This window comes from Cynocephalus volans, chromosome 6, assembly GCF_027409185.1.
Source record: "Cynocephalus volans isolate mCynVol1 chromosome 6, mCynVol1.pri, whole genome shotgun sequence".
Taxonomy (NCBI): domain Eukaryota; kingdom Metazoa; phylum Chordata; class Mammalia; order Dermoptera; family Cynocephalidae; genus Cynocephalus; species Cynocephalus volans.
The window spans coordinates 146257396-146281345 of NC_084465.1; the positions used below are offsets into that span (position 1 = coordinate 146257396).

At 38.2% G+C, this 23950-nt stretch overlaps 1 protein-coding gene across 2 annotated transcripts in view; it reads right to left on the reverse strand.

Annotated features, from left to right (window-relative positions):
• Positions 1-23950, reverse strand: part of MPP7 (MAGUK p55 scaffold protein 7) — a 226494-nt gene that overhangs the window by 19079 nt on the left and 183465 nt on the right. For both annotated transcript variants that reach the window (XR_010023832.1, XM_063099009.1), the window contains exon 12: positions 17503-17673. Coding sequence is in view for 1 of the 2 variants with exons in the window: in XM_063099009.1 (XP_062955079.1) it covers positions 17503-17673 (171 nt within the window). In the remaining variant the exon portion in view is untranslated. The remainder of the gene's footprint in view (positions 1-17502; positions 17674-23950) is intronic.

The window sequence follows — 23950 nt, forward strand, 5'->3', positions numbered from 1 at the left end:
AGGCTGTATTCCAGGCAATGAAGAATGTACAGGTGGAGAAGGGAGAGTAGGATGGGCATTCTGGATGGAGGGAAAAGTTGAGTATCATGCCTTCCTTGTTCAAATGCCACTTCTAAGGACCCTCACCCATGTATGAAACACCTGTCCCCAGTGGCCATTCACTACCCTTCTGTCCTTCCCCACACTGCTGCCCAGTCCCAAATTCCCTGGCAACTTCCTCCATTCTCTAAGACAGTGGCTCTCAAATCTCCCTTTTATAATAAATACTCCATAATATCCCATTTATATCCCCAAATGGAATTCATCACTGATATACCTTACTAACACATACAAGTCCCCGTTCAAATTAATACATTGCCATAACTGTAACGTATGAAAGAAATGTAATTTGTAATAAAGCAATATGTATTTCAATATGCAAATACCTGGCTAGAGCAGAAAACCTAACTCAGATGTTGCACCTACTTGTTTATAATAAGTAGTTTGGATTTGAAAGATCAGGAGCCATTCTGTATGAGAAAGTACATGAAAATGAACACCCAGACGTAATCAGAATAAGAACCAGCATTTGGACAGAAACCACAGATCAGACCAACTTGAATGTGATAGGGAAAGGGGAAACAGTCTTAACTGACGAGAGGATGACACGTCAAGACTACCCATGCGAAGAGAGTAATGTGAATGACCTGGGCTTTGACCTGTAAGAATAGTGTAACAATACTTTCCTAGGGGATGGGACAGTGCTTTATGACATCTAGAAACCCTGCCACATGTTGAGTCCTGAGTTCAGTCCCTGAATGCCGACCACGACATTTGGAAGTCACATGAGACGCAGGTCAGATCTTTGTTCTGTGGAAATGTCAAGTCTACACCCCTGGTCCCCTCAGCTATTTTGAAATTTTAAAAAAAAGTGCCCTCACGCATGTTCCTATGCTTCCTGGTGACAGTACTTCCCCTGTCAAGAGCCACTAACCTAAGACTTTGGCACATGGCTCTTGTCAGTCCTTGCACCTCAACTCCCGCCACCATCGTGGGCAATGTCAACATCCATGTGACATACCCTTTGAAATGTTAGCCTCTTACTTCCTCATCTCTGGTGACCTTCCTCTCAACTTCACTTCAGCCACCAACTGGGCACACCTGGACTTGGCCATCACTGGGCACTGTTTCATTACTAAAATATTAAATTCAAACTCCCCAGTATGAGGTCAATCTTTCATCCTTTCTGATTTCTCACTTGATTATTCCTCCAACACCTATGACCTTAAGGATCTCTAATGCTTTTCTTTCTTTTTTTAAAAAAATCTAATAGCCCTTCATGTCTTCACTTCCATGGGCCACCCTGCTTCCACTACTTTGCTAATATCTTCAACTCTCCTATGCATGGTCCTTTCATCACATTTGCCAAGGAACCTCTCCACGCCCCATCCGAGACCAATCCAGTGGTCCTTCAACATACTCACACCTGGACTACTGAGTGCAGAAAACCCACACAACCCTGGAGGCGGTGAGACCATACATTCGTGGTCTCCACATGTAAACTAGGACCTGCGTGCTCTCCAGCAACTAGTCCGTGTTCTCCTCCTCAGTTGAATTTCTCAGATCCCCACAGTGGCAATTTCTCCATCCCCCTCTCTACTCACACCTGGAGTCTCCCTGTCACTTCTCTCTTACATACCCCTGTAAGCAAATGCCAATGGCTGCCAATTTTGCCTCCTAAATATCCTTCAGATCTGATTCCCCATTGCCACTGCTGCCAGCCAAGTTCACAACACCACTGCTTTTGCCTCCTCTCCTGGAACAGCCTCCTAATGGTCACCCACACCTGCCTGTCAGCCACCTTAACCCATCATCACCCAATGGCCAGAGAGGTCTTTTCAAACTACTTGTTAACTGCATATGCATAATATTCCCAGATATGTAGTTTCCAGTGGTGCTTCCAAAAAAGATAAAACTGTTTACATGATCTATCTGCATGATCTAACTGCCTGTCCTCCTGCGCTGAAGCATTTACCCAAGCTCTCCCCTTCACCTGAAGCACCAGTAATTGTGATGTGTCCTTCAGAGCTTGGCTCAAACAGCGCAGCCTCAAGAAAGCCTCTCCTGACCCTACAGACCACGTGTCCCATTCTTACATTCTCAGAGCATCCTGTACCTCTCCTTCATGATATTTAAAAGTCATAATCAAACAACTGGATTATACATTGTTTAATGGCCTGTCTCTCCCACCAGACAGAGGCACCAGGGGGGCAGGAATCATTTCATGTTGTTTAGCATGCCCACGAAGTCAGTCCTCGGTAAGTATCTGCTGAATGAATAAATAAAACCATCACCACCTCATGCTCAGCAGAAGACATCAAATACTTGAGAGGACACAGAAGCCAGCATGTGGAAATGTCATCAATGTCCTTCCTAGAAACTGATGCATCTAGATGCATCTAGACCACCCTTTACCCTTTTTGCCAGTCATATACTCTCACACCTTCTCTTAGAGATCTCTCTCTCCCTGCATCTCTGCCTCTCTTGCGGCTAGCTCCTTTCCATCAGCAACTAAAATTAAGAAAGCCTCTCCCACCTCAAAACAACAACAACAACAAACTCCACACTGCCCTGGCCCCAAAGCTCTTCTCCAGCGACTGCTCACTTCTACCTTTACCATCCTGCTTCAGAGCTCTGTAATTTTTCACCAGCACCTCTCAGACTTTCTCTGCTGATGAGATTCAAATGTAGACTCACTGACAGGTTTATGTAGATTGCATGTTGCGAGCTATGCTTGTATCCTAATTCTGGATACTCCTCCTTGGTGTTGTACACTTCAGCTACACGAAATCTCTCCCACTCCCTGAAGTGCACTGGCCGTCTTCAGTTTCAAGTCGTAATCACATGCTGCTTGCTTTTCTACGAATGCTCTCGTCTTCTTATCACTTGGCTAATTCTTGCTTGTTGTTCAGGATTCTGCTTAGATACACTGTAAGGGAGTCTTCCCTGACTCTCTAAATTTGAGTCGGTGGGTATTGAGTTCATGTGTCTCCTGTGCTCCCACTTCAGAGGACTTACACGGTATTGTATCTGCCTGCTCACCTGTCTTGATCCTCTAACAGACTGTGACCTTGTTCACCAATTGTTTATCTAGCTGGCAAATTGTGGGTACTCGTTAGATTATTTATTTAAAGTACACTCAATAATTATGTTATTATACAGGTAAACTCTTTGTTGAATGAACCAGAAGAATGGGAGTTAAAGTTTAAAAGCATTTGCATCAAGAATGCCTGGATACAATGATTAGCTAATGTGCTCAAGGTCACTAATAGAAGTTGGTAGAGCTCCCATTTATGATAAAGTTTTGGCTGCTTTTATCTTAAGATAATAAGCAGCAGAGGGGTAAGTGATGAATTCATTCTAGATACTGTGAGTTTAAGGGATGGAAATCTAGCTCCCTAAACTAATATGAGGACTGCAATGTAACAGAGAGGTCAGCAATGTAACAGAGAGGTCAGGGTTAAGGTGCTGATGTGAGTGTTCAGGTCAAGATAAAACCTGAGACTAGGAACAGGTGAGAACTCTGAGGGAGAGGAGGAGAGGGACAGGCACTGAAAAATTGTTGATGATATGCCAGGCGCCATGTGGGGGCTTATGTATTTTATCTACCGTGAAGACACAAAAGTACCCAAGGTAAGTTCTAAAACGTACTCTTTAAGATATATAGAAAACAAACAAGGAAACCTGATGGAGTTACAGTGGAGTTACCTTCTATGTACAGATGAAGCAGCCCCAATTACACATGCTCAAACAAAACAAAACAAAACAAAACAAAACAAAACACTAGAGCACACACAGAGGCACTTAAGACTAAAGGAAATGGTGTGAATTCACTATCTCTTTAGTAGGTCTCAGCTCCTGAGTGCTTCCCAGAGTGTGACATGCTTTGCTGAGTTAGGGTCAGGCATTTTCATCTACTACCCAAGCCAAAAAACCAGAATGGTTTATTTCAGCACTGGAGGGAACAACAACCAAAAAAACCCCAAACAAAAACACTGGTGTATTTAAATTAGGGGGAAAAAGTATGCCATCTCCAAGGCAATACCCTCAGATTCTGACTATAGTCAATAATTCTGGCCCTATGTGACAACCTTAGAATCTAACCCTTACAAAGAGCTCACGTCACCACACACTCGTGGAGCATACACTCATGTAGTATGACAAGAATGCTCAGTGGCAAGCACTTTTAGTTGAAAGTTTTTCCCTAGATGAGGTTATTCTAGATCATTATCTTCAAAGGCATCCTCACAAAAAGATTAAAATAGGGACATAATTTCAGTCATTCTTACTAGAATATTTCCCAGAAGGTTTAAAAACAGTCTTTCCCCTATCAGGCCCTTGGATCACTTCTGCCATCCACACTGGGGAGTTCTAGAGCTTGTCCTTGACATTGAAAGACCACGACTTAGATCCACGCTCCTGTCCTATGCCCTCCTTGGGTGGTCAGGCATAAGTTCACAACACTTTTAGTTGGCTGGTTTGTATTTAGAACCTAAAATCTATTTACATTGTAGACAACTTAGGGATGAGTTAGGTTCATTCATATGCCTCTGCAATAGGATAATTCATTTCCCCTTCCAATACATAAATTTTTTACAATGGATATATACATTATATGTACATATATAAACAGACTACTCTATAGTGTGTTTTCAATTGTGCTTGCTAATGATAAAGTGAAGCAGAGAAGAGAATCTAAATAGCACACTTTAAATGACAAACATAGGCTTTGTGATAATGATGATGAGGAAGACAAGGTGAGGTGTTTTTATGTGGCAGGCACATGTCACATGGTTTACCTACACTCTTACTAATCCTCAAACCATCCCTGAAAGAAAGGTATCATTACCTCATTTTACAGATGAGAAAACTGAGACGATGAAAGGTTGGGTTATTTCTCAAAGGTCACACATCTGGAATGTGGCTTAGCTGGTATTCAAAGACCATCTGTCTCACTCAAAAGCCTGCATTCCTTCTACTCTACCTACGATCTTATCAAAAGAAAGCTGATAAAACACATCAAATACCAGATCTACGATCTTATCAAAAGAAAGCCGATAAAACACATCAAATACCAGATGCTCAGCTGTCTGTTTAGGCTGTGATCTGCAACTTCGTGGATTCTTTCACCCCATTCCAAGTTGTCCCTCACTTTAGACAGTGATGACTATCTGTACTTGTGGCATAGGCAGAGACTCTAGCTACAAAAAGTGGCAGAAGTCAGATATGGTGACCTCAGAACTCATTCTGTGCGGAAGCTCTGAGAAGTCTAAGATGGTGTGCATACCAGGCCCAGGCAACATGCACTGGGGCATATCTGTTAGAATTCTGGATTCCAGACTAAGGAAAATCAAATGGTGATACGTAAGTATAAGCCAAAAAAGCACATTAAGAATTATTTTGGAGTTTACTAATTGGGAATTCAGGCACTGAACTAAAATCTATGTGCTTACTAGCTTTTTAAAGAAAATAAAAGGAGGTTTTTTAGTCAACTAGAATTGTAGTATTTATCTACTTCATTTTAAAAACATCTCACCAGAATTTACAAAATCATGTTGGAAAGAAAGAACACAGCCATGTGCATCAATCCTGTCAGCTGAAGTTCTTGAAAAAAAATGTGTCAATTGGATAAGTAAGATAAAGAGAAAGACATACTACTTTAAATTACTTTTTATGTTTTTTTTCAGCTTTATTGAGCCATGACCGACAGATAAAAATTGTATATATTTAAGGTGTACAATGAGATGTTTTAATATTTTTATATATTGCGAAATGATTAACACAATGAACATATCCATCATCTCACATAGGTATCATTTTGGGGGGTGTGGTGAGAATACTTAAGATTTACTCTCAGAAAATTTTAAGTGTACATTATTATTATTATTATTATTGGTATTATTTTATTTATTGGCAAGTTAGCTCAGTTGGTTAGAGCATGGTATTATAACACCAAGGTCAAGGGTTTGGATCCCCTCACCAGCCAACTGCCAAAAAAAGAAAGAAAAAAAAAAAAAAGCCAAAAGAAAATATATGTGACTTAAAAAAATAATTTGGCTTTCTATGTATTCAATTAGTAACTCCTTATGTAGAGTAGGCAAGTGTGTTGTGTGTGATTTTTTAAAAAGGTTCATTCATTTTAGCCAAAGAAATACAGCCCATTTAAAGTGTCAAGGAAAAAGTTTTATTCAAAATTTTACATTAAAAAAAAGTTACTGTTGATCAACGACATGCAAAGATTCCTTTATTTTCATCTTAAAAAGAAAGGTTAAAAAATTTACATGCAAATAATCAGCTTTCATTTATACATAAGGAGAACCTAGACACCTCTTCCGCAAATGACCCCTAAATTGGTTGACATTATTGCCTCACTACCCATGTAATTATGAGAGACTGGGTTTTTCATTATTTGCTCAGATTTTCTTTTTACTGCACAAATTTGTTTAAATGCTTATGTTAAATAAGAAATACGTTTTTATTAGAATGCTAGCACAGCATACTTTCAAAATTTTTTGATAGTTGATGCATAAAAGTTATTCATTCTGTAAACACGGTCCCAAAACATCTATTTTCTGAATCTGAAACAGACATATACAACCAAAAAAACAAAAAAAGCTAAATGAGTAGAGAAAGCTTTGAGGCAATAAAACCAGTGCCTAGAGTAGCACTTCGGAACTCTAAGTGCACTGAAGAAATCCTTTAAAATATCAGTATGATGTTCCTATACTAATAAAAATAGTTCATGGCCAGGTTCTAAGGCACTGTACTTTTTTTTTTTTTTTTTTAATTTTATTTTGTCGATATACATTGTGGCTGATTATTGCTCCCCATCACCAAAACCTCCCTCCCTTCTCCCTCCCCCCCTCCCCCCCAACATTGTCCTTTCTGTTTGCTTGTCGTATCAACTTCAAATAATTGTGGTTGTTATATCTTCTCCCCCCCCCCCCGGTTTGTGTGTGTGTGTGTGAATTTATATATTAATTTTTAGCTCCCACCAATAAGTGAGAACATATGGTATTTCTCTTTCTGTGCCTGACTTGTTTCACTTAATATAATTCTCTCAAGGTCCATCCATGTTGTTGCAAATGGCAGTATTTCATTCGTTTTTATAGCTGAGTAGTATTCCATTGTGTAGATGTACCACATTTTCTGTATCCACTCATCTGATGATGGGCATTTGGGCTGGTTCCAACTCTTGGCTATTGTAAAGAGTGCTGCGATAAACATTGGGGAACAGGTATACCTTCGACTTGATGATTTCCATTCCTCTGGGTATATTCCCAACAGTGGGATAGCTGGGTCATATGGTAGATCTATCTGCAATTGTTTGAGGAACCTCCATACCATTTTCCATAGAGGCTGCACCATTTTGCAGTCCCACCAACAATGGATGAGAGTTCCTTTTTCTCCGCAACCTCGCCAGCATTTATCGTTCATAGTCTTTTGGATTTTAGCCATCCTAACTGGGGTTAGATGGTATCTCAATGTGGTTTTGATTTGCATTTCCCGGATGCTGAGTGATGTTGAGCATTTTTTCATATGTCTGTTGGCCATTTGGATATCTTCCTTAGAGAAATGCCTATTTAGCTCTTTTGCCCATTTTTTAATTGGGTTGCTTGTTTTCTTCTTGTAAAGTTGTTTGAGTTCCTTATATATTCTGGATATTAATCCTTTGTCAGATATATATTTTGCAAATATTTTCTCCCACTCTGTTGGTTGTCTTTTAACTCTTTTAATTGTTTCTTTTGCTGTGCAGTAGCTTTTTAGTTTGATATAATCCCATTTGTTTATTTTTCCTTTAGTTGCCCGTGCTTTTGGGGTCGTATTCATGAAGTCTGTGTAAGGCACTGTACTTTGAAGTTTCAACCAACTATTTATGTCAGTGCAGACCCTGAGTGAATGAATAAATATCTACTAAAACAGCAATAATGTATTTCTATTGTAAAAATAATTTCATTAAAATCTATGAATGTGGTATATATATGCATGTGTGTGTGTATATATATATATATTAAAGATATATATATATAGACACATGCAGTCTACAGAGAATGAGCATAAAGTAATTTTTATTTGCAAACATTCAGCAAAGAATTTAGGTGTAGTTTTTTTAAAGGCTGATGAGTATCAAATTGAATTTAATAATTTAAATATAGATGGGGGGTACCTTTTACATGAAAGAACAATCGTGCCGAAGTGTTAATCTGTTGGGAAACAAACTCCACAAAAAGAAAAATACAGGTAGGTAGAAATTAGCCAAATTAGTTTTAACACACTACATACTCATGTAACAGTCATAATGCATTAATGATAAAATCCATCCTTAATATTTGGATTTATGTCCAATATTAAATTATATGTTAGAGAGACATTTGTTGCTCTGACCAAGTACTATTCACTTTTGTTATTGATCTCTGAACATCTTGGCACAAAAATAAAAATGGCACATTGAGTGGAAAGCTACTGACACAGATGCGGCTTTTACTTTGTGTTCACCTCCGGGGTACCTGCACTGCTTAACAAGAGAATTTTTCCACATTTCCCTGCAGACATTTTTATGGTATTGGCCAGCCTTGTTACTCTTACTATCCAGAGAAAAATATCACAATTACTAGAGTCTGCAATAAATTTCCAAATAGCCTTTGTTACCTGAAGAAACATACTTATTCATTTGATTTATTGCAAGACAAATCAAATGAAATCTTTAGGTATCCCTCGGAACAGTCACGTGTTATAAAGAGTCTACTTATCATACTGTAGGATTACTACTTTGTTGCTCTAGGCATTAAAAAAAAAAAAACCTCAACCATGCTCTTATATTTGACCCACAATGTTAGAACGATCATACTAGTGGGTGGCTAGATTGTTGTGTTTGGGAGTGACAAATCTGTTTATAAAACTAAATTTAAACTTCCCTGGGAATCAAACGATCTGAAAAGTATAGCAACTTAGCAGTTCATAACAAGACTGACAAAGGTTGAAATTTCCTTTCCCCTGTTACTTCCATAATGGGAGAAAACTGTTATTCAGGAAGCACTGATTTGCATGCTAATATCAAAGAAAAGGAAAAAAAGAAAACTAAATGGGAGTGAGAAGCTTGTTGAAAGAGCATCATTTTTACCAAAGCAGCTGTTTCCTCTAGACTTATCTAGACTGACATAAGTTCTCATCTCCTCTCTATTTCAGAGCTATGACAAGAGCATGATAAAATCAAACGATCAAAATAAAACCATCCTTGAGTCTTAGCTAAGTAGAAGAGGGCATGGGTAACTTCCTTACTGCAGAGTCTGTTCAGAATGGGACCTTTCAGGTCCTCCTATGACCTATGACCTCCTGATTCAAAATCTATCCTGTCCTTGTTGCAAACTCCCAATTCCCCTTAACTTCCTCCACTTTTACTTTCTTCTGCCCCAGTTACCAACTTCTAACAACTATACAGGTGACTTTTATTATTTATGGCTAATTTATTATGCATATACTTTAGGTCAATCTTCTGCATTAGAATGTAAATGGCATGACAGCAAAAATGTGTGTGTTGTTCATTAATGAGCCATGTGCTCAGAACAGAGCCTGGCACAGTCAGAACTCCATAAAAATCAGCTGAATGAACAGAATTGTGTTTCATGACCAGAAATTAAGCCTGAGAATAAATATTTAAGATAGACCAAGGGCATAAAAAGCAAACTGTGATTCTAATAAAGATCATATTTACTTCTTATGTACAAGGATTATCATTTTAAATCCATCACACACTTATAAATTTGATTATGACCTTTTGGTTTTACAGTTATCTACATAAAATCTTCCAGAGGACACTCTAATTCCTACAAACCTTCAATCAAAGTTCAACAAAAGGTACGAGAATTCTAATAAACATATTAACATTCACATATAGTTTTGAGTGCTTGCTTTTGTCCATGCTTTTTGTGGGAGACTTTGTGTTATGCACAGTTTTATGGGAAAATGATGACAGTCTTATAAACGTCTATTGATTCAAACTAGCTCTACAAAGCGGTGTTTAGGCAGCATGTGAGATTCAGTGCTATGGAGGGCAGAATAGTACTTAATGCTTAAACTAGAAATGTGAAATATACAGAAACATTTATTGTTAGTTCCCTCTTATGCCTCATAACCCGACAGAACAACTAAAATTGTGTGAATATCCACTGATGAATTTTTGCTCTTGTTTTGGCTTAAAAAGCTACTAAGACACTTTGTGGCTTCACACCAAAGCTTTCTCCCCGCTCCCTCCCTCAACCACACATGCATTCTTTAACTTTACTACTTTACTTTTTATAAAGTCAGGTTTCACTAAAGATAAAACTCGTCATGTGGGAAAATGTACTAAATGCCTGACATTTGGTTGTAACATATGAGCGGTCTTCAAGAAGTTCATGGAAGAATTCATAGTACATTTTAATTCAATTTTTCCTTGAACTTTTGGAAGTACTCTTGTACTTTTTAAACGTGGAAGGGAATTTAACAGAAAACTGTCAATGAGATGGTTTAGTGGCTAAAATATGGCTTCGGAATAATACATTTACAAAATGAAGAGAAAATTAAATATTCTTTTTTTTTTTTTTTTCTTGTCTTTTTCGTGACCAGCACTCAGCCAGTGAGCTGGCACTGGCCATTCCTATATGGGATCCGAACCCGCGGCCGGGAGCGTTGCAGCGCTCCCAGCGCAGCACTCTACCAAGTGCGCCACGAGCTCGGCCGAAAATTAAATATTCTGATCAAAGCTCAAAGTTCTCCATTGTCATATTTTTGCCATAGTAACAACTCGTCTAGTTTTATTTCTTAAATGTTAAATCCAAGAATAAAAATCATGTAGCATTATGGTAATAATTTAGAGAAAATAATACTTTGTACCTCCCTCAACATTTACCTAACAGTTCCAAGGCAAATATCATTATTCCTAATGGGTCTGAAAACACATCAGGCTTGCAGAGCACTGAGAAACTTATATTCTTTCCATCTTCCTACACACACCCTACGAGTCAAGGAAATATTTCCTAAGTATTTGATTTTTTACACTCATGAAAAGTAAACAGTTAATTCAGGAGCGATCCCTGATTTCCAAAACTTGTGCCCACTGCTTGATTATCTCTTTTCGATGATAAGCTGCTAAACAGCCTAACTTGTGAGTGTTGTGAGCACTGAGGTCCAAAAATGAGCAGAAGTGTACTCATATTTGAATATTCATGTGTATCTTATTAATATTCTTAGTTACTATAAAGGGAATACTTTTTATTAGAGACTTACGAGTGCCAAGAATTGGTTTAGTATTTGTGAACTGTTTTGTTTAACCCTCAAAACAAACCTAGTAGGCAGGTGTGCTTACTATCTCTGTCTTTGAGATGAAGAAACTGAGGTCCAGACAGAATCTGAACCATGCGGGCGTCACGTGGATCCGGAAGGGCAGAACAGGATTGGAACAGGCCCATTGTGCCCGAGAGGCCCGCGCTTCTTACCTCCTGTACTAGAGCCTGCCTCACAGGGTATAAACAGATGAGGATTTCTCCAGGCAATCAACTCTAAACATCTGATACTTGGAGTGTGTCACACATATAAGCACAAAGGTTTTCTGAGCAATGGACATAAAGAAGAAAGTGAATAATAAGACACACTTTTGAAGGACAGTTACATAAAACAACCTGGCTGTCACCAGACTCCACTGTGGAATGTCATGCTGCACAGAAGGACACAGTGTGGGTGGGGGTGGAAGGCCACTCTCTAATGATCAGTCAGTGGCAGCAGGGGGCAAATTTTCCAAGCCTCCACCTGTACAAGCATTCTTTATTTTTGTAGGTTTATCAATCCTTCCTTTAACAGAAATATTGCTAAGAAGTTTGCATTAATATAACATGTTTACATGATTTTCTTTCTCTAATTTTCATTCAGACACAGGATTTACTATTTGCCTGAGTGTAATATGTAACCCAACATGACAGAAAGAATAAGACTAATATTCTACATTAAGTCTGTTCTGTTATAAGGCAATCGTTACAAACTTAAGAAATACTGCATTATACCAGCAATTGCAAGATAGGGAAATAAAGTGTTAGGGACTAAAGAGTTTCAAATAAAGTTATTTTTTCTAGAGGAATTTCAGAATATATACTGTCAATGCTATTCAGGGCCCTTTACCAATTCCTTCCTCCACTCTCCCTTCCCACTTCTAAGTAACTCCAGTTGTCCTTTTGAAAGTTCAATGTATTATTGTGAATGTTGTATCTCTCTTTCTTTTACTTATATGTTTATTATTTTAGCTCCCACTTACGAATGAGAACGAACATATGGTATTTCTCTTTCTATGCCTGGCTTATTGCACTTAATATGACTTTCTCTAAGTTCATCCATGTTGCTGCAAATGGCAATATTTCATTCTTTTTTATGGCTGAGTAATACACTCACAAGTACTGATACTCAACTCTGTACCCCACAGATATGTACATTCAACTATCTTACAATAATAAAATTAAATAAAAAAAGGAATTTCAGAATAAAGGCTAATAATAATAATACATCAACTGATCAAAACAGGCAAACCAGTATAAAATATGACTTAACAAATCCTGAAGAGCAGATTAAGACAAAGCCAAATGTTTTTAAACCATCATTACAATGCATGCACGAGAAAGCACAAACTGAAATGTGATGTCAAGAAAATCAAAATAAATTGCAGCCAGTTCACAACCACCAACCAAAGAAAGAAATGGCAACAGAACCCATTCAAACAAGCTTCTCCCTGTGTGCACAGTGCTAGCACCTTACAACATCTGCATCATAATCAGTAGCCAGAGGTGAAAAGCAAATGCACTCCCTAATCAGTCAGGCCGGCAGCATCAACGTCATCTAGAAACTTGTTAGAAATGCTACTCTCTGGCCCTGCCCCAGGCTCCCGCATCAGAAACTGCATCTTAACTAGATCACCAGGTGATAGGAATGCATGTTAAAGTTTGAGAAGCCCTGGACCTCCCTGGGCTGGAAGTCAGAGGGGAAGGGTAGGGGCTCCTCCCTGTGCATATTCTCCAATGCTGCCTCTGTCTATCCAAAAGCTACTGAGAGGCAATCTCTGAACTTTGAAGACAGAACCAACAGATCAAGCACAGAACCTTTCCTGGTGACTGGGAGAATTATCCCAGGTGGCTGCAGAAAATGTGAACAGATTTGGGAGGGAAAGACCAGGAATATCAGCCTAGAATACTTAGGAATCCATTGGTGAATTATAAGGAGAGAAACAGTGAAGCAGTAATGACGTGTACTATACAAACCCTGCCTAGGCAGAGTGTAGAACTAATGTGTAGGGAAGAGAGAGGGGAGTCCAGCAGGCCTGCTGAACTGAACGAGGGAGGCCTATGGCAGAAGCATCTAACACAATGTAGTGGAGGTGGGCAGGATCCAGGTAAACAATGGATGCTTTTTGTAGACTTTGATCTAAACTTTCACAAAATGAGAAGACATCTGTCAAGAAAATGAATGAATGGGCCCTAAATCAAAGAGAAAAAAGGAAAGTAAGGTAATACTTCGATCCAGCACAGAGTGTCAGCACAGCCCCAGTTTCATAGATTGTAAGCTCTATTCCACAACGAGATAAGAAAGAGGGTTCTGGACTCCACCTGCCTGGGTCTGAATCAGCTCCACAAGTTAGTAGCTTCAGGATCTTGGACGTTCCTTACTTCTGTGTTGCAATGTTTCTTCATCTGTAAAATGGGGATAATGAAAGGATCTAACCCACAGTCATGATGAGGACTGAAGGAAATAATATATGCGTAGCCTTGAACTATTGTTATTACCCAGCACAGAGAAGCATAGGACCCACTTGAGAAACAAGTTAAAATTTAACTCAGTTGAGACTGTTTGAAAAGAGTTGGGAACAGCAGAGGTTAGGGTAACATGATAGAGAGCTTACTAGTAGAGAGACCTAAGTAGTAGAGAAACGAGATACTTTTGTTGCCATTGAAGTAATGCAATTAATTATTTGCTGAAGGCTCAGAAAACTCCAAATGAGGAAACACTAGCAGGGCAGAAGCACATGGCAAAGGAAATATGATCTTCACTAACTGGACCACTTAGACTCATCAACATTTAGCATCTCTAGTTTAGGATTATCTTGAGGGCAATTCTCCTATTGGGAAATAAAGGGGAAATCTCCTCTGAGAATCAGGACTTAAAAACCTAAGGAATTCTAAACAGGAGATAGAGAAAGAGCAGCCACTGCAGTGGGATTGACATTACAGGGCTAAAAAAGAAAGCTTTAGGATCCTGTTGAAAATGTAAACATATAGTGAGAAGAGGAAGGGAATTTGTGTTAGAAAAGTAAGGCACCTGGACCATAAACAGAGTCCATATTTAGTTCAGAATTCAACTGCCAGGACCCCAAAGGTCAAAGGGGAGACAAGACAACTGAGGTGCATACAATTAAATTAACCTGTTTACTGAATATTTTGGCCAGATGATTTTTAGTTCAACAATCGTAGCTGTAGACAACCGGCACTTATATGGAACAGAAGCCAAAATGCCTCAGATCCCTCTATGGTTTGTGGCTGATGATGGAGTATTGTGACACATACTCGTATTTCTGGGAGCATTATTTTACCTCAAAACGTAGTTGGGATGATGCTGTCATATTCTTCTGTCTTGATGACCCTTTGAAACTCTGACTAGAACACATGAGAGCTGGGGTTAATTTCCCAATTTTGAGGAGGCTGATTAAGGTACATTAACGAGGAGAGGCCAAGTTTCACCTGTGAGAGAAGCTGAAACCTTGAAGAGTTCCAGCTCCACTAGGGTGAAGAAAGCCCACTAGAGCCTATCTCCCCACTGAATACAACTAACCCCCTGGACACTATAAAAAGCAACCATCTGAGCACTGTGAAAAGCAAACAAAAGCAGGCAGAGTGTGGACGGGAGTCAGATCTGGAGAGGTGGCTCCCAAGGGGATGAAGTTTCCCATTTTATTTTTCTGTCTCTTCTTGGTCTTTGCCCAGAGGATGAGTCCCTGTCACAGAGCCACACAGTGGAGGAGTGGCCAGGGTGGGTGAGACATCACCAAAGTTCTGGGCTCATCCCTAGGCTGTGCACGAGTGCAATGAATCCAGGGCAGCATAAGAAAGGCTCTGAGAAATGAACTAAGATTTAAACCCCTGCATAAGTCTCTGGCCAACCCCAGTATCACATGCGTGATAGTCTACTAAAAAATTTAACATTTTCTAGAGGAGTATAACACCCTTAAATCTATACAATATAATGTTCAAAATATCCAGTATACAGAACAAAATTGTGAGACATATAAAGAACAAGGAGAGGTGACCAATACTCAAGGAAAATCACAATCAACAGATCCAATCCCAAGACACCCAAGACAGTGGGATGTTAGAATTATCTCAAACGACAAAGCATCCATCCTAACTAAGCTTCAGGAGGTAAAGGTAAACACACCTGAAATTGATGGAAAAGTAAAGTCCTTAACAGATAAATAGAAACTATGAAAGGGGACTAACTATTTCTTCTCCATAACTATCAACCATCTTTAGCTGCTTCTGACTATGATTTTCTTTTATTCTCCCCTGGGTGACGACTCAGACTCATAGTTTATCCTTGCCTGTCTTCCTTTCCTCACTCCGGAGGGAAGAGTTTTTATGGTTAGCTCTCATGTCTGATTCTACCTTCCTCTTTCACTTAGACCCCCTAGGGAAAGCTCAAAGTTACAGAGTCATAATAATAACCCCCAGGCGACAGGGAGAGTCACCTGGATGTCGGGGGAAGTGAGAAATCACACCATCGTTGCCCTTTTATTACAATGCGGCTCTCTCCTTGGCGGAGAAGGGGCATTGGGGATGGGGGCAATGCTGCTGAGATCTGCGATGCTGCTGAGATCTGCGATGCTGCTGAGATCTGCGTTGCTGAGGAAGGAGACATGATAGGCACAACAGGGCAGGAGACAACCAGGAGGTCTCAAGTAGCCGCAATGCAGGACAATAGGATTTATTTCTGGCCACCCGGGAATGCTTGTACTCTCATCAGTGCAACTCTACAAGGCCTGGAAGCTGGGACACTGTAAGCTCTATGTGAAACATAAAAACTATGAAAACAGTCTCCCAGGTGCGGTGTGGGGAGGATCCATATACATGGATTAGGAGATGTGGATGTTACTAATTGTGAATTCCTCTGAAGTATAGGAATATGTATTTCCAAACAATGCCAACAATATCAATATCTAATGTTGCTAATGATCACTTCCAGTGCCATTAGATGTGAGAAACGGTGTCATTTCCCATGAGTCACTCACCACGTGTTTGAATTAACAGCACGTGTTGTAACCTTTCAAAGGATCCGATCTTACTAAGACAGGGTGATTCTACAGCTTTTCTCTTTATTCTTGTCCCCATAACTGTCATCTTGAGTTTATAAAAGAACAATTAACAAGAGACACCATGCTCCTCTATTCCAAAACTTTCCCCAAGTCATTGGCTTTGACCCTGGGAGCTTACATACCTCTTATCACATTTTTAAAGAAACAACGTGAGCTTCTAACTGCTCACGTTTGTGAAGGTTGCACAAGATCCAAGCTAGAAAGTTAATGTGAGTCAAACCAACCAACATTTGTGGAAACACGCGCATTTATATACTAACCACTTTAAAGCAGTTTTGTTAACTGACTCTCCAGTTTTAAATATCCCAGAATGCTGCTGCAATAGTTTATTTCACTAAAGGTACAAATGTCATAGGAAGCTTATACCACGCTGCTGCCTCAAAATGAATCGAAAGGAATCTACATTATATTAAAAAAAAATTCATTTCTATTATTTAGTTGTCTTATGCTATGGTTTGAATGTGTCCCCCAAAGTTCATGTGTGGGAAACTTAATATCCAATGCAACAGTGGGAGGTGGGACCTAATAAGAAGTCTTAGGTCTTGAGGGCTCTGCCCTCATGAATAGATTAATACTATTATCATGAGAGTGGGTTAGTTATCTGACAGTGGGCTTGTTAGAAAAGCAAATTTGGGCCCCTCATGCTCTCTTGCTTTTCTGCTAATCTGCCATGGGATGACATAGCATGAAAGCCCTCACCAGATGCCAGCACCATGCTCTTGGACTTCCCCGCCTCCAGAACCACAAGCCAAATAAATTCCTATTGTTGATAAATTACTTAGTCTCAGGTATTCTGTTACAGCAACACAAAACAGATTAAGAAACCCTGCTATGCTTAACACATTGCAGTGGTTTTTGTTATACTCTCTCCTACAGAGGTTCCACTAAAATACCAATACGATTCTTAAATGTCTCTGAGTATCATAAACTACAAATGACTAAAGATTTCATTCTGGAGACCAGACAAAAAGCGTTCAAGATGAGGGGATTTTTAGCTTGAAAACTCCAAGTATGATGTGCTTTGAAGTTAAATTCTTACTACTTTACTTATTTCCTCAGAATTACACACAAAAGCATACACTTACCAACCAAGACAACGAGTCTGTATTTCTCATTAGTTTGTCGCCGATATGGTGTCACTTCTTCATAGGTGGGTACGTCGGCTGTATCATATTGATCACTCTTCTTGCATTCATACATGGATTTATTTGTTTTCTTATCTTTTCTACTGAGACGAAAACTTCTTCTAAAACCAGCTGCAAATACAAAAAATATATATTTTTAGGAATAAGAACCGAAAAAGAAAATTAAGAAAAAAACCCAAAAAACAATAATAAAAAACCTCAAAGGTGAGTCAGATTTTATGCACCATGGTACTGTTACAAGTACATTTAGTAAGAGAAAAAAATAGGTGCTACACAATTCAATAAGTCAATAATTTATAAGGAAATTGTTTAACATTTTTATGTGGTTATGATAATGCACATTTTATTTGGTTCTAAATCATGAAGAGCTCATTTCAGAAATCACTGAGTAAACTAACTTTATAATAAAGAAAAGTAAGTCAGAAATTATAAAAAATAATTTATCATGGACTGACTGGTGAACACATTTGATAAGAAAAAGTTAAAACACCATAAAAACGTTATAAACATAAATTACAAATTCTCTCACTCAAAAATATTTTGAAATTTTATTTTATTTTATTATTTTTTTATTTTTTATTTTTTTTGTCTTTTTCATGACCGGCACTCAGCCAGTGAGTGCACCGGCCAGTCCTATACAGGATCCGAACCCGCGGCGGGAGCGTCTCCGCGCTCCCAGCGCCGCACTCTCCCGAGTGCGCCATGGGCTCGGCCCTGAAATTTTATATTATATTCTAAGTATAACCTGAGAACACAACTGTGGCACAGACAACATCTATTTTTAAATAAAAAGAAAACTAAATTAGGAGTGTTGTGTTAAATATGCCTATGCACAACTCAGGCTGATAGAACCAGGCTCGGTCAATGATTGCTGGGTCCTGAGCAAGTCATTTAATTTTACTGGGACTCCAGGGGGATGGAGTAGATGACCAACCCTTGGGTTCTTTTTCTGCAATAGAAATTCTACACTTTTATGATTTAAAGCATACGAAATTAAAAAATAAGTTTCACAGCCTCAGTCGTGTAGTCTCATCAATAAGCCATATCACGTTTCACTAAAATAATTTCTTAAATACTTAAGTAGACTTCACGTCTGCTTAAAGAGCCCTCTCCAGCTCACTGCTAGCGTTTAACATGTGGGCTTAAAAAGTTTAGGCTAAAGTTCCTTTTCTCAGTCAACTCCCATTTCATCCTGCTTGCTCTTCATGCTGTTGGGTCATTCTGGTTTTATTTCCTCTCTAGAAGAGTAATGATTATCACACACACCATTCAAGAATTCAGTAAGAAGTGCAATCAATTCTCTACCTAACCAACCTTTAGGCTCTCTCAAAATCTAGACTTTAAAACAGTCTGCTTATTAAAACTCCCTACATTCTACATCAGCTTCATAGTACAAAATAAAGTGCAAGTATATTTTAAAATGTATAAAAACATATTCCCTTTAAAAGGAACATTGATCAAATTTGATAAGTAGAAAACTTTATAGAGGTATTTTGTAACAATATGCAAAAGTATAATAACTGATCTATGAGGGATCTTTAAGAAGTTCATGGAAAGATTCATATTCTCTTCTAATTCTATTTTGCCATGAACTTTTTGAAGTACCCTGGTATGTGAATTTTAGAGAATACTGCATAAAGAAAGTAAATAATTATTACCACTGGGTTTAAAAAATTAATAGGATTGACAATAAAGGGAATATCAAAAAATAATTATCAATGACCACACATGGAGTTATATGACTCACCTTATAGGTTCAAAGCTTAATAAAAATTTATCAAAATATTAAGAATGGAGAGATACAAGTTCATCTGATTATATATTTCTATGGCCCTCCAAGATTTCGATGAGATACTTGGGTTATCTGAGGGAAAAGATAATTTATAAATGATTTGAAACAAGGAAGATGGCTGCTCTAAAGCTCCCTTACAAAGGTAAAGGGAAGAAGTGAACAGGACCAGTATTGAAATGCACTGGCGTCTCATGAAAAGACGTAAGACCCAAGGGGAGCAAAGGGGGAGATGTGGCCCCCTGGTCCTAGAATGAGGGAAAGACATGGGAATTCTAAACTCACATGTGCAGAGAGAATTCAAACTTCTATGTAAAGGGCCAGAGGAAAAGTTGTACGTTACTTTGTTCCTCTTGTTTTCTAGGACACTGGGAAAGATTCACGAGAACGCAGGAAAAGGATCCCTCTGTTGCAGTCTTCAGAGTTTTCACAACACGACACCAGACGTAGCTCAGATCCTCACAACTACTCCCCAGGTGTGGTGCAGTAGTTCTCAGAAAAGGGTCTCTTCCCAGCTGGCAGAATTTATTTATCCCACCCCCCCACCCCAACTCTGTCACTTGTGACTGCTGGCCCACATTGGAATTGTAATATAACAGAGCTCCTGGTTTAGCACAAAACTTACACATTAGCTATTCTAACGAGAAAAGTCAGAATGCGGGTATTTCACAGTGTTCTAGTGTCAGGTTCCCACGGCTCCTGCCTCATGGGAGGCAATTATAGGATAAACAGGTAGAACTACAAATTCCTCCACAATTACTCCGTGTATGGAGTGAGGGTTTTCCTCAAGTCACTATAAACTTTTGGCAAAGGAATGGATATAACATCCAAAGCAAATAAAGTCCAAAAGTGAAAACCTGGAAAATTCATGACTAGCTAATCACAGCTAAATTCTGAATTACTTCATTGAGTCTTCGCAATTCACTGCAGTTTTCACTTCATCATAAACAAAAAAGAGATAATAAGGAAAAGAGAGAAAGTAATCGGGTTTATGAAGTGAGGATGCACATCAAAGACGGGTGCCGTGTTCATAGAATGATTTTGCAATGTCAGTTGTGCAATGCTTGGGACAGAATAGGTGCTTGATAAAAGTTTACCAAGTTGAAGTAATTAAAAAAAGGCAGCAACAAAAACCCTATTATCATTCCTGTTTCATCTCCTTAATGTAAATTTCAACAAAGAAAGCATGACATAATTAAAATTTTCAGCAGAGTTAAAATATTAAGAGGCAGACGAAAGAACAAAATGCCACATCCAGGAAAGCCTTGGAGCTGGAAGGAACTCGTAGGTCACCTGGCCTGCTCCCTCCCTGTTGGGCACAGAGTCACAGTCACCCACTGAACTCATGCACACCAGTTTTTCAGAAGTGATTACCAGTCAAGTGGAATTTGCACAGGTTATGAAGCTTCAGTGCCTTGACCAACATCCCCATGTTATAAAGCAAAGGAGAAAAGGCAATCAGGCTGCCACATGGGTTCTGCGGGAGCTGCACGTCACTGAGTATTGAAGGCAAAGGCTGGAGGTGGGTGGGCTGGGCCAGCACCAAGGCTACCCCATCGGCTTACAGCTGTGTGGCTTGGGGAGTTTTATCTACCTCACAGGGCGGTGAAGGATTAGATAATTCATGTAATGCACTTGGCCCAGTCCCTGGCACTTGGTAAGTGCTTGTACTTGCTAGCTGGATTATGTCTCCAACTACTTTTAAGTTCCTTGAAGGCAGGAACATATATCCCCTGTATTCCCATAGCACAGAGTCTAGCAAGAAAGGGAAGAATCAATAAAGAGGCTCTTTAATAAGTTCTTCATTGGCTAATGTTATAAAAGAGACAAAATATTAAACTTAAAGCCAGATATAAATACATTAAATATTTTTTTTTAATTTATTTTTTTAAAAATTTTATTTTGTCGATATACATTGTGGCTGATTATTGCTCCCCATCACCAAACACATTAAATATTTTAAATGCCAAAAGTACCTTATTAAGTAGTAAGGCATTTGAAAAACAATTGGTTTAGTATGTATTAACCATTCTTTCATTTTTTCTTTTCAAGATTCTCTTTCTAGGAATGCATTTCTGTTACCATATTTAAATTTAAAGAGCATACTTCCCTCTGCCTTCCTCACCCATCATGATCTTTTACTACTCCACATACGAGAGGGGACTTCAAAAAGTTCATGGAAAAGCAGAATTAAAAGACATTATGAGTCATTCAATAAGCTTTTTGAAGACCCCTCATATACATATATGTTCCATATTTACATACACACATATCTTATATACACACACCCATGCATATACACACATATGCATATATACATACATACACATATACATACATATGTACATACACATGCATACCCATATACACAGAGTAAGAAAACGAGAAAAATTCCTGACCTAGAACAACCAATAAAATAGCCAGAACAAAGGATATAACAAATGGTATAAAATCCAGCATACCTATTTGTGATTCTTTCTCAGACCAAAAAAAAAAAAAAAGAGAGAGAGAGAAATAAATAGGTAACAGGCTACTTTCTTACAATCTGTCTTCCATGGGTAGTCAGAGGTGATAACACACTTGGTGTGTCCTTCCAGGAATTGCACAGACTGTAATTTTCAAACTTCAGTAAAATAATAATATAATGAGTGATGTGTTAGCACACCCTGATTAAGTCTACACTTAAAAAAGTAAATTCTATGTCAGGAAAAGGTAGTTAATAATTTCTTGCCTGCAGATCTTACGTGGTTCTCTTTTATTAAAAGGGAAACCAAAAAATGTGAACTGAAACTGAAAGTAAAGACAGAGAATTTTCTAAAAATAAATGTAAATAAATAACCTAGAAGCTATTTACTTCAGTCTATTTCCAGGGCAAAAGTCTTAGCAAGAGCTGGCTTTAAAAAAAGAAGGAAGGGGAAAGAACATTAACAAGGAATTTAGAGTAGGGAAACAGTTTTACACAAAATATATTTTTCCTTATATTTCACATTTTCGTAATTTATAATTGGCTCAACATTTTTATGGACAGGCTTTTTCCAGGGAGCTTACCCACAGCTGCTAGAGATTTGTGTTTTTGAAAGGGACGTGCATTTTCTTTATTACAATAGGAGAGTGACTACAGAGCAAGACTGCAGTTGCAGGTCAGCCCTAATCACAAGGAGACACTGCTGCTTATCTAATATTTTCCAGTAGAAATAATTTATGACAACTTATTGATTTGTCATTTAACTGTACAGCTTTGTTTAAAGTAAAAGTCTTTTAACTATTTTGTTTTGGGGTTTTTTTAAAAATTATTTTTAAATTGGCATGTAATAATTGTACATATTCATGGGGTACAGAGTGATATTTCAATACATGATATTCAAGTCTGGGTCATTAGCATATCCATCACCACAAACACTTATCATTTCTTTGCACTGACAACGTTTTAGTTGCTTGTTATTTGCTCTTTATTTCAACAAGACTGCTATACACATCCCTGCACATGCGTTTATTCCATGTCACTGATGACTTCATGAGGATAAATTGCTAGAAGCTAGATCTTGTCCAAATGGTTTTCAGTCCACCTTCAGCAGCAGTAAGTACAACTGTCCATTTCACCATTCTCTCATAGAAGAACTTCTAATCACTTCTTTAAAATCTTTAATGATTTGACAGGCGAAAAACTATACACACTGTTACTTTAACTGTTAATTGGGTTGAACATCTTTTTCATGTTTATTCCTCATGCACATTTCTTATTTCTTCTGTAAACTGTTGGTTAAGGCATTTTGATCACCTTTTGATTAGGTCTTTAATAAGGTCATGAGCCCTTTGTCCTATTTGTTGCAAAGACTTTTTAAAATTTTCAATTTTTCTTATAACACTTATCATCAAGAAATTTAAAATGTTATGTGTTTGAATCTGTACATTTCTATCCTGTATGATTTCTTCCACTGTTTTTATGACTTTTCTATCCTTAGGTCTGATAAATATATACCTATACTCCTATATTTTCTCAAGTTTTAAAAAATGGGTTGCATGGCACTGCACTCAATTTTTTTTTTTATCCCATCTGGAATTACTCAGATGTAATCATGAGATCAAGCTTGTGAAGTATGGCTGTAACTTTATATTTTTCTAAATAATTAACCAATGGTCCCAGAAATACTTACTGAACAATTCCTTTCACTACTTTATGTTGATACATGTATTTTACTGAAGTATCAGATTGTTTATTATTATGTCATGACAGAAAAACATGATTCCTGGTCTGAGTTTAGCTCATTCTCTTATTAATAATTTCAATACCAAAACAACAGTATTAGTTGTAGCAGTAGTTATTGATTGAGAACTTACTAGATGACAGGCACTAGTCAACGTGCTTTATGTGGACTAATTTATTTAATTCTCACAGAAACCTATGAGGTAGGCATAACAATCCATGAGTTTAAGGAGATTTTTTAGTGTAATAAAAAAATGCTTGCAGAGGCTTTGGTTCAAGTATTAAATGATGAAATGAAGTCAAGAAGAAAGTCTGAAATGTCACCCTACATACATAGTTGCATAACAAACACACAAAAAAACAGAGCCTACTGTTACTTTATGAAATAATCTAAT